Genomic DNA, 12,187 nt, shown 5'->3' with positions numbered 1-12,187 from the left:
TAAAACTTGATGCCAAGTGTGTCTCACTACTAAACCTAGAACGGCACTCAGAGCTAAATGTAAAAATAACAGGAAATAATTTAAGTATGTAGATTAGAAATGGTGCAAAGAAAATATCAAATGCTTTGCAAAGTTTATGCTTACCTAGATGCACAAAAGCTTTTAGTACAGTAACTGGAGGATATGAAAAGATAAAAGTTCAATAAATGAAAAAGAGTTTTGTTTAATCCATACAAGTGGCATCAAGAAGCCGGCAAGGAAAGTTTCTGAGGACTGACATGGATTATTTTCAGCAAGGAGCTGTGTTTTTCCATCTTTTGAAGATTTCAACCACTTTTTCCTAAAGAGCTTTATTTTATCTGTGCTGAGGAAATGGTATGTGAGATCAAAGATTCCATTAAAGATCTAATTAATGAAGTGTCCAATTCTGAGTATTTATCTACATAAGACTTTATCAGAAACGAGTTACTAACATAACTGGCTTAAGGCTAATTCCAGATAATTTTTTTTTTTGTTGAGAACTTTTGCTATGACCCGGAGGCCACTATCCTTAATGGCACCCAACCTGCCTCCTTTTCAACAACCACACTTGTGCTGAGAAAGGAAGACTGATAATACCTTAGCATCAGCAATCAAATTCCTCTGTAATTTAGGATTTTATTATTAGTATCAATGCAATCTGCTTATATAGTGTTTTTCCTCCTTCACATCCATGAGTAGGGCTGAAGGACAAAGCTCACAGCTGCACCAGTGGCTCTCACTGCAGGTGCATCCTGAGGCCTACACAGAGCATCGTGCCCTATTATTTTTAATTCCATATGAAGTCACAACTGATGGAAATAAAGTTCTCATCCCTCAAGTACTTATAACCAACAATCTGTAAAAATGGTTTCACCTAGTTCAGTATTTGTCTACCCCTTGCAATCATCAGACACACAAAAGGAAGCAGAGGCAAGAAAACCTAATGATGCAGAGAACCACTTATGGAACCATCCTGTATTTCAGCAGCATTGAGAGCTGGATGTCCTGGGAAACACTAAGGTTTCTCAATAGTCCTCCAAGCTTAACAGAATAGATGGGTTACAAATATTTGCCCTTGGGCTCAAAGTGAGTGATTATGTAACTTTCAGCTTCAGGACAATTTTAAGGGATGAAAATATTTCAAAGTTCCATCTGAAATAATCTCTTTCTTGCACAGTGTCTCTTCATCCTTGTCTCATGAAAAGCCTTGACAACAGCGTGCAGTATAACTTTTTTTATAGCATAGTGCTGTGGTTCATGTCTCATGATCTCTTTTACCCATTCCTTGAGAATTCTATGTATTTCCTGTTAATTTTTCAGGATTTTCAAAACACTGGTTCTAGATAAGAATCAGAACTCTAAGACTTAGTACGCTGTACGCTACTCACAATTGGACTAGAATTCTTAGGCGTATCGGGTGCCAACAGCTCCAAGAGCAGTCTTCAGTATCCTCTAATTCTCCTGGAATTGTTTTAGGATGCAGAGCAAAAGCCTGAAGCTATCACCTTATCACCATCTTTTAATCACAGAAACCAAGCACCTCAACTTAGTGGATCAACCCCAAATTTTTGTTCAATCCAAAATACTTCACAAATAGAAAGCTGATATAAGTCAATACAGCAGGTACTTTCTCAACTCTCAGATGGATTTCTACTTTTAACACATAGAAGTGGATATTTCAATAAAGCTACCTATAATGAAGTTTCCTATGCAGAGAAAACCAACGCACTTTAGTCTCGAAAGTCATTACAGGGAATAACGCTGAGTTATCCTGAACATTTTTTAGTAGCTTTAAGCAAGAAATGGGACTCTTCCTATCTAACATAGGTTATACCCACCATCCTAACAAGCAGCAATGACTGAGATTATCTACAAGCTCAAGAAAGGGTGTAAGTATTCATACTCCAAGTCCTTGGTGCTACTTAACTCAGAGCAAAGTGTAGAGAAAGATGCTGGGGAAATATATGTTGTGTGATACCTTCTATTTATGAAGCAGGAAATTGTATACAATATTTGTAACTTTTAATCTCACAAAGGCAGAGACGTTCCCTAATGAGAGGAGAAGAGTGAACGACACTATGAAGAGCCCACCATGCACAAAAAAGCAAAGGAGCAGCAGCAGGATTACTGGCATAACACGAGCAGCAGAACAACTCCTGCATCACAGATTGTGCAAGCGATCCCAACTGTCTGTGCAGGAAAAAACCTCTCACAGATTCACTATTAACATAAATTCCTTAACATTTCCTGTGCCTAATGCACATGAAAAGCACAGCCATTTGCAGCTGTTCCTCAACTGATTCAGCTGCAACAGCTCTTACCCCCAGCCCCAGCTCAGCTTTGGCAACAAAGATTAACGAAGATCAGAGACCTGCAACACAAGGTGGCAAACAAAAAATCCACCAACAAGGAGGAGACCGAACTGGTCCAATACCAGCACTCCAAAACAGTCTACCTTTTTAAGTTCAAAAATTCAAGGACTTGCCTTCTCTAGATTGATATGGTTGGTGCCACTATCAGCCAGGTCTCATCTCATCCTGAGCTTCTGTTCTGAGTAAAAAAACCTTCTAATATTCATGTAGGGATGCATCAGTAGACTAGAAGACATTTCATATAGACCTGAAATCCCAATAGTCTAAAGATGCAATCCCCACAAAAAAACCCCTGCAGGTTTAAACAGTGGGTCTCCTTACAAGAAACATGGTACTGAGAGACACGCATTTCTGGAATTTGCTGAGTTTTCTCTCTTTGCTGAGACAAGGGAAAAAAAAGAAAAACCTCACATAAGGGTAATAGAAGTTGGAAACAGCAATGGTAGGATTTTTTTCTTTTAAATTATTCAATGTAGAGTTCAATTATATTCCAAGAAAAGGAAACACCTTAAGAAGTTACTTGCTTCAAGGCTAAGAGCGAGATAATAACGCATGTTTAAAAGTGGGGGACCAAGCTGAAGGTGTAGTTCTGGTCCTCAGGTTCCTTTTACTGATGGAACTCATGTCTAAATTGAGTACAGGATTTGCTATTTGACTGAGGGAAAAAACTCTGAAGAGATCCTTCCCTTTCAGATGGAAAGTGCAGAAGGAACTTCATGGTACATTATTTGTTAATAAAGATTGAGAAATGGAAGAGAAGGAAGGAATAAAATTCCTCAGTTATTTCAGTAAGACTAGAGATGGAAACACTTTTTCAGAACCTGTGAGCAGATGAAAAGTCTGTTTACCACGATTGCTGTGACTCCTGCAGGCACAAACACACGTGTTATTTTGTAGGTGATAGTGTTAAAAAAATTACATGTTGTTCCAAACTGCACATTATAAATCCAGGCAGAATGCAATGAAATCTTGATTGGTTTTAATGGTTCAAATTAGGCTAAGACAAATCTTTTGTCAAGTCTACTACACTGGCTGAAAGATCATTTAGTGTATTACCCTATTTTAAAGAAAGAAAATAGAAAAACTTATCTACAAAGTATTTTTAAAAGCATGGGTTATACCATCTTTCAGAGAGCTGGGTGGAGTCATCCTCCCCAAAAGACCTATTTAAGGCAGGCAACCTCTGAAATCCTGGGAACATAGAGCTCATCTACACTTTAGAATGAAACATTACAGTCCTCCCAAGCACTCATTTCTACTGTGAAAGGAAGGAGAAGGAAAGACAGAGGAACTGAGAAATCCAAAATCTATTTGTAGCCTCCTAGCCCACGACGTCGTGCTGGGAATAATTAAGGAATCGTGTGTTTATTTATGACCTACCCAAAATATTCTCAGGGATACATCAGCACAAACACCCAGAACATCACTGCCACCAGTAAAAACCACCAATAGTGTTAATTTCTCATATAAATAAAGGGACATGAAGGTTGTACTGCATGCAGTTTCTCACTAGATGTTTTTAGTATTATTAAAAGCCATCCATCCATGTGTATGTTCTCACAGAAATGTTCCCAGCATTAACTTCATTGCAACAGTTTAGACAAAAGACCTGAGAGTGTTTTATTGGAAAAGGCTTTCAGAGGAACAGATTATTGCCACGAAAATAAAATATTGCTATACTATAGTCTGTTTTCCATGTCTTATTTTAAAAACAGCATTTTTTTTAACATCAGTAAAGTTCCCACCTATGTGTTTTATTAAGTGCACTAAACTGCACTCGTTACCATCATCAAGATGGCACCAGGACAGAAATTCACACTGGCAAAAGCAACTGGTGCAAAATCAGGCCCACAGCAGCTCTACCTCAAGAGAAAAGACAGGCAGCACCTGGGCTGTGGGGAGGCAATGACACACAGTGCTATTTCTTCCACCTACAAGTTCTTCCAAGAAAATTCACTTGAATTATTTAAAGATGGTTCCCCAAGAAAACAAGATTTTAATCCTATTTATTTCTTTAGGGTATTAAAAAGGAGCCTGATAAATCTGCATGTACTGCTAACAAAATGCCCAAACTCCACCTCCCGTGCTCTGGAAAGCCATGGTGGTAGAAACAACAGCCAAGGCAACATTAAGCAGTGAAAAACTGGCCAGCAAAGGGACTTGGAGATTAAAGAAGAGAGACTCAGAACCTCTGGCACAACATATGAAGAACCCTAGAGGGTATCCTGTTTATCTTCTCTTTCACCAATTAAACGAAAGGGGATCCAGTTAAGAAGTGTATCTCATGCAGGCCACGTATTCATCAGTTAAACTACAGAAAAAGCCTATTACAGATAGCTGAAAACTGCAGGAAAACCTTGAGAATTCATCTTATGTAATTTACCACTTCCACTGTTTTTTCAATACTCTCTTCAGAAGGTAAGTCTAGAATTGTTGCTTCAGGCTGCTTTTAAGGGAACCATTGCAATACATAACAGGAATAGATACTAGTTTGCTCCAGTGCAAGCAAAAGCACCTGCAGTAAGTCTATGGAATTCTGTCTTTTTTATATCAGCAAAGCTTATCCAAGTAACTTTAATGTTCTCTACAGAACTGCTTTAAAAGCATTCCTTACCATTAGAATATTCAAATCTGTTTTCTAAAATATGTTCCTTAACTTGCTGTGGAAAAATCACTAAGAATAACAATATATTGACATATTATCCCTGTGAGTGCTAATCTTTTTATTAGTACATCTGACTGAAAATTGATAATTACATTTGATTTTTATAACTCGGTGTGACAACTTGAACACCTTAACATGTGAAGTGAAGCTCTGGACCTAAAGGACACTGTAGAACTCCTTCAACTTCACCAGTTACTATCCAGAATAGCTGTATGATGTGTCAAAGTAGGAAATAAAAATAATTTCCCAGCATTGCATTTGATCTAAACAATGTACATAAAATCCTTTTGACATAGTGGCACCAAAATTTTAATTTATAGATCACTAACTGGATGGCAATGGCATGAATACACCATTGGAAGGCTGTGCTAAGCAAAGTATTGCAGGTCACACTTGTAGCTATGTAAAAGCAGAATGCACATGGAGAAGCCAAAAGCTGAAGATCAGCATCCTAAAGCCATAAGCCCTAAGCTCCAAATAACAGAGTGAAAGCCTGTCTTTTCTACCAAGAAAATTACATGTCACCCATCAGCTCTTTCAAATAACTCTTCTGACCATATTCAAAACCAGTCCTAAAGACCAAAGCCAAATCAAACCTGTATGTTTGCAGAGACATCCTCCCAACAATCAGGGGTTTGAATATTATTTTGTTTTGTTGCGGGGGATTTTTTTGCTGGTGTTCTTTGGGTTTAGGTTGGGGTTTGGTGGTTTTTTGCTTATCTGACAGTAGAAACAAAGAGTAATCTGCCCTGTTCAATTTTATCCAAAGATGTTAAAGTTTTCAAACCACTTCTAACTTATGCAAAAGGTGAAGTGTATTGTGGGCAGATGATATAAGTAAAAGCAAATGTATTCTTTCTAGAACTATGTGCAAACTCAAAATGGAATACTGAGATGTGTAAAATGTAAGAAACTATAGGATAATTCTATCTGAGGTCAAGTTACAATCAGATGTTAACATACACAAGGTAACAAGAAAATGTAGTGCAAATTCTGTTCTCTATAGCCTAAATTGAATGTTTTTCTCCTTCTGCTTTACACAGAACACTGAAAGAATGTAGAAGTGGAGGGATTTTTATAACCTTGACAACTCTGCTTGGAGGCAATCCCTATTTCCTCCACACGGTTAGTACATACCTGGAGGAGGGTACAGAATACGTTTAGGGCAGAATGATTTCTTCATAAAGCATCAAGCAAACCACTCCCAAATCTGAGGCCTTCCAGACTAACAGGTGTAAATTATATAACCTAGAAATTTGTTTGCCAGGTCCTGGAAGAACACACCTACCATAATGTCTAATAATGGACACATGCTGTTAAAATATCATCTCTGCAATAATGCTGAAGGCTCAATGTCTTTGCAAAGTAGTGGTGTTTAAAAGTAACGTACTTGTAAAACAAGAAGAGAGCTTAAGAGTCAAAAGAAATAGGGAGAGCTCTACTTCATAAAATACGGAAAGCAGGTCCAAGTTGGAGGCATGATTTAAAAAAAAAAAAAATTCCTTAATTTCGGAAAGCACTGAACAAGCTCACACACCTAGAACTGAAAGCCCATGTTTTTATTACATACCTTCTTTGCAGATTATCTGCAAATCTACAACCCCCAGTCTCTCATAGCAGCCTTTCAATACATTCTCTTACTAAATTATGTACCTTGGACATCTCTGCAAAAAAGGAATAGCTGTCAGAAGCTACTGTTCTTGCTCATTGGGATTGCAGCAAGAAAAGGAGAAAGGCTCAAGAAGACCAGTGGAAAGGCACCAGAATTTAGTGTACATAGATGCTGGACAGAAAACTTCAAGCAAAGCTAGGATTACTTGCCTGTGCTATAAATGACGTGATCAAAATTTACCTGTTTTCTCTACTTAAATACTCTCTTCCTCTTAAGGAATGAGAAATAACTACCTTGCCTCAGAAGAAATCAAAATGAAAGGTACGCCCGTGAGAAGAATGGAATCCTCTGCATGAAGATGCACGTTCTGAAATAACAGCGGTCACTGAGATTAAGCCTTGGAGAAAGATAAATGTATTCCTGATACAGAAACAGTTGTTTCTACCAAATTAGGAGCAGTAAAATGTCCTTCTATCCACCTCCATTGTTTAGAGCTTAAGTGGAGAGTAAACAGTGTAATGCCATTGTGAACTGCAGCCTCTCTGAATATAAGGCACCTATAGCAGCAGCCAAACAAAAACTCGTTTGGAGCATTAAGACAAACTGTAGACAAGCTGATACTTCTGTATTGTGAACACCTAGTTAAAAAAAAAGGTTTTCCCCCTCTTGAAATACCCCAATCAGTACTTTTGGTACACATACCTCGAAGAATTCTCTCCTCATGGCAACGTAGAAAGTCCCAGATTCTAACAGTGCCGTCGTCAGAGCATGTAGCAAATTTATTATCCGTGGGTGAGAAACTGTTACATGAAGACACACAGCAGGGGAAAGAAGTCAGCATTTAACAGATTATCTATGCTTCTCAGACAGGGCAAAATTATACTGTAATGTGTTATACACTGAAGGAGGCATTTGAACATAGGCACTTCTAAGAGAATACAGTGCCTGCCAAACGGCACTTCATCACAAGACATGAATTTAGCATAGGATTACTAGTGCACTGCAGTCCCCTGTCAAATGAGGAAAAAATCTGTCATTTATTCTTAGCACCTTCCTATCTGTGACTGCACATAGCAATGCCTTCTCTGCAGGATGAGAAGCAACATCAATATGATTTGGTAACTGTCACCCTAGATTTTCATGTTTGGTAACACCATAAGAAAGTGACACTGCATAGAAGCACAGGAACAGTTCTTAGGGAAAAAACTCCTCTTCAGCCACAGGTGCTTTGCAGCAGAGAAGCAAAAAATAAGGGAAAGCTGGTTACAGGAAAATGCTACTTGGTTTAACTGTTGGGAAAAAAAAACCTATATAAAACAAACATACCACTTTTAAGAGCAATTTGGAAACACTCCCTCTTATTACACCCCACCAACAACATGAAAAGAATCCTATAGACACATAAGCAGCTCCCAGATTCAGCAGTTAACATTGATTGATGAAAGTCACTGGAAAAGCAAGGAGTTATTTAACCATGTGAACAGGGCCAGAACATCTCCAACAACTGACAGGCACTCAACTTTCTTTCTGGTGCAGTGAAAGGCCACGAGGGAGCCCTTGTGAAATCCTAGATCTTTATGATCAAGAAAGGGCCTAAAGCAGTAGAGAAATTCAGTGCACGGCCATGATAGTCAGACAGTAACTGAATCCAAAGTAAGCACTTCTCATAACCATACTCTGGCAGAAAATGCTGCACCCTACCAAGAAAAATGGTGACTTTAGTGGAAAGTGAGTTTGTGGCAGTGAACCTTTATCACCAAGGGCCAGCACCTGAACCCAAAGAAACACTGTTTTAGCACCATTTGGGATCTGCAGCTTCTCTTCAGGCTTACTTTAAAAACATTTACTAAAAATTATATGCAGGTTTGCTCTAGAAACACCCTTCATTTACATCTTACTGGTAAGTATCACTTTGGATTTGATTTTTATATAGACATTTGCACAACTGAGGCATCAACACTGAACCAAGAGAATATCCTACAATCTTCTTTTCAATGGCTTTCTTACAGTTTCAAGCTTGAAGAACCCATTCAGTATTAACATTAGACTTCTGTATGTGGCAGTCTGCGTGGGTATTTAGTATTACTGGAAGTCTTGGCTTCACCAAGCCAAGCAGTTCTTCACTTTATTTAGTGTTTTATTATTTTGTGAGAACTATGCAGGTGTTTTATTTCTGAAGGCTTTATATTTTATTCAGTTAGATTATTAAAGACTGAATTCTTTATTTGGAATGAAATTGTTGTCTTACACAGTGCGTATAAAAAGGAATAACTGATACACATCGTCACCATATAAAAATGAAAAGAATACCAGTGCAAAATGCGGCAGACAAATACATCTCTAACATATTGCAGAGGCGGATACTGGGACAATACTAATTCAGAAAGGTGCCAGCAAAACGGTGAGAATGTGGAAACAAAAGGAAATATTGTGTTTATGTGGTGCAGGAAGTTTCCCAGAATCTGACAGAACCCATGCATTTCTGCACCCAGAATACACTTAGAGAACAGTCTAATCATGGCAATAGGTACTACAGAAAATGGTATATTGTGTATAAACCTGGCCTCTCTAATCGCCTCCTTATGTGCCTGGAACATCTTGACGTTGTTCATGTTGGACTGCCAGTATTTCACATATCCCCCGTGGTCTGCTGTCAGCATCCACATATCATTGTGTGACCAAGTCATAGCCCTTACAGGGCTGTCGTGAGCCTGCAAATTCAGAAACAGAACTTCTAGCAAACACATTCAAATACTGTCTGATCCACACAAACACTGAAGTTACTAAAGTTCCAACTTAACAGCTGCAATGAGGAAATGAGAACAATGATGATCTAATTACATTCAAGATGTTGGGGGAAAAAAAAATCCCTTACTCTGTATACAATGGTCTTCTAAATAATACGAGTATTTGCACTTTGTTTCCAAAGTGTTTCTTTATTATTACAAATACTCATAGTACATCCTTGAGAACAGTTAATACAGCAGATGGAGGTGGAATGAGAAGCATTAAGTGAATTGCCTGTAGCCATAGCCTGGCATGGAATCAGAGCAGAATAAAAGACTTCTAAGGCTCCCATCACCACTCAGACCACAAACCCATGATGAACAGGGTGAAGATGTGCTCCTAAAACATGCTCCAAGACCTCAAGGAAACAAAGAAATCTTGACAGATTACTTTACCTGCAATATTGTTTCAAAATTGAAAGTCAGTCCATTCCATAAAGTGAACTCCCCACTAGATGCACCAGTGACCAAGCGTCTCCCCTCAGGAGTCCACTGCAAAAGAAACATTTAACTAAACTGTGCAAATATAGCATTCAAATATTTCTTCACAATTCTCCAAATAAATCATGAGGTTTTTCAGGGACTCTTTGGAAATGGAAGCAACTAAATGACTTTCTAGAGGATGCGAGAAGGCAAAAATGCCGAACAGTGCCAGAGGACTTTTGACTTTTGTAACAACAGGACAAAGCCCACTGTAAGAACAATGAAAAACTAGCTGTAAAGAAGAAACAGCTTATTGGCACCATTGCATTTCTAGCACACAATATCCATACTAAACAATACTTCTGACATCATGGAAAAGCTGTTAAAAGCTGCTATGAGACTCAAAGAGCACAGAGACCAAATTTCCTTTCTTTTGAGTCAGATATGTCAGCTCTCTGAAATGTAATAAGGAAGGTAGGAATAGCACATTAAACTCTGAGAGTAAGAACTCTTGTGTACTCAGACCTTACCACTTATTTTCCTAAAATCCTCCACAGAAAGACTGGACACAGAAGTAGTCCATACATTCCACATGCTGTTTTTATTTGAAGATGCTTTAACTGCCTTCTTGTTCAGTTAAGACTCAGTCTAATTTAAATTAAGACAACACAACTAAGTAATTCCAACACTGTACTCACCCTGACAACAAACACTGGGCATTTTACTTTATTAGTAGATGTCCGAACAAATTTTGTTGTCACAGCATTCATAGGGTTGTTCAGCATTCCTATAGGAGGGACCAACTGTAAGAGAAGAAAGAAAATATTTAGTAATGACATTTAAATCAGAAACTTCAAGAAAAGCATACGTTCTAAACACCCATTTCTGGAAAAGCAAGGTTGTCATTTGCAGGGGTATTACCAGAAGTAAGGTGGTAGAAGTGTTTCAAAGTCTGCATGATTTAACAACTCAAACATCCAGGAACAGCATCTTCAAGAGCAGCTTCACAACCTCAGTGCATTACGAAAGTTCTCACACACAGAAATTAAAAGCCTGTCCAACTTTAAGGTCCCTTCATGGGCATGGATTCCAACAGAACAAAGTAACGTGAAGATACCCTTCATAGCTTTAAGGCTTTTTGCAGACACAAAAGTAACCTCAGCTGACATACAGAACCCTTCCTATTTTTTGGACAAATTTTATCTGCACAACTTCACCAGTGAACAGGAAAATTTTACTTACATCATTGTAATATCCTGCATCGGGCTGGATCGCTCGCATATCTCGTTGGTCTCTCTGCCATACTCTATTCTGGAAAGAAGAAAACAACTCCTAGTTCATAGTAGGGTACTTCATTGGTAAATAACAGAGAGTAAGACACACATGGAGATCCTTATTTGGGAAATTCCAAAGCGCTCCAAGGATTTCAGAATGAACTGTGTTAAGACTTTGGACTCAGGAAGAGGAACACATGGAATTTATACTCTGTAAGAAAAGGAGTCAGGAATGTTTAAAGTGTTAATTTCATCTGATTGAAGCAACACCTTTGAAAGCGAAGCTTAACACCAGGAAAGCAGTGGTCCTATGTAACAAGGAACATTACTGTGGCACAGACAGTGGTGCTCTGCTGCCCAGTGTCAAAGCTTTATATTCAGGACAAGGATTTACACCACTAGCAGCTGTGCTGATGAACTCCACATGAAATCCACACAGCAACACGAGCTCCAAAGGGACCTCCTGCAGTGTGAGCATAAAGACAGTGCTTTCAAATGGATGAGACTTAAAAGACAAAGGGGTAACAGTACCTTCAATTAGTTAAATTTTGAGAGTTGTCAAACAAAACCTTTTCAAAAACATTTCTCATGAATTTAGAATTAAATTACTTATTTCGGCTTTGTGCCACAGACCCTAACCAATTTGGATCTGTACACATATTGGAAACAAGTTACAATTCTAGGTAAAACATTCCCAACATACACCACTACAGTTTGCTACAACTTCTTAAGCCAAGAGCAAATTACACATTTTTCTTGGTTATTTCTTTTTTGATAGAACCACATTAAATCAGTAGTACTGATGCCAGCAGCCAGAGATCTGATTTTTTTTTTTTATGTTGTTACCATTTTAATCAACAGAATTTCGAGGGTGCTTATTCCTGCCACAGTAAAAAGGTCCTGGACTTCTAAAACTGTTTTTTAGAATAGTCCACTACTAATAGAATCTCTTTTGGGGCATTCCTAAAACATAAGAATATGTTTAAAATGTTTGATGTTTGAACAGATCTTAGAAGATAAGGGATTAGTTATTA

At 38.2% G+C, this 12,187-nt stretch overlaps 1 protein-coding gene across 9 annotated transcripts in view; it reads right to left on the bottom strand.

Moving 5' to 3' along the window:
* Positions 1-12,187, bottom strand: part of WDR33 (WD repeat domain 33) — a 69,710-nt gene that overhangs the window by 40,102 nt on the left and 17,421 nt on the right. For all 9 annotated transcript variants that reach the window (XR_006015465.1, XM_042024531.1, XM_042024534.1 and 6 more), the window contains exons 3-7: positions 11,122-11,190; positions 10,578-10,682; positions 9,853-9,948; positions 9,230-9,381; positions 7,373-7,470 (exon numbers count right to left, since the gene is read on the bottom strand). Coding sequence is in view for 8 of the 9 variants with exons in the window: in XM_042024531.1 (XP_041880465.1) it covers positions 7,373-7,470; positions 9,230-9,381; positions 9,853-9,948; positions 10,578-10,682; positions 11,122-11,190 (520 nt within the window). In the remaining variant the exon portion in view is untranslated. The remainder of the gene's footprint in view (positions 1-7,372; positions 7,471-9,229; positions 9,382-9,852; positions 9,949-10,577; positions 10,683-11,121; positions 11,191-12,187) is intronic.

Source organism: Corvus kubaryi, unplaced genomic scaffold (assembly GCF_017639235.1).
Source record: "Corvus kubaryi isolate FWS band 111438036 unplaced genomic scaffold, C.kubaryi_AGA036_p1.0 37264, whole genome shotgun sequence".
NCBI classification, from domain to species: Eukaryota; Metazoa; Chordata; class Aves; order Passeriformes; family Corvidae; genus Corvus; species Corvus kubaryi.
This window is presented reverse-complemented; position numbering and strand designations above follow the sequence as displayed.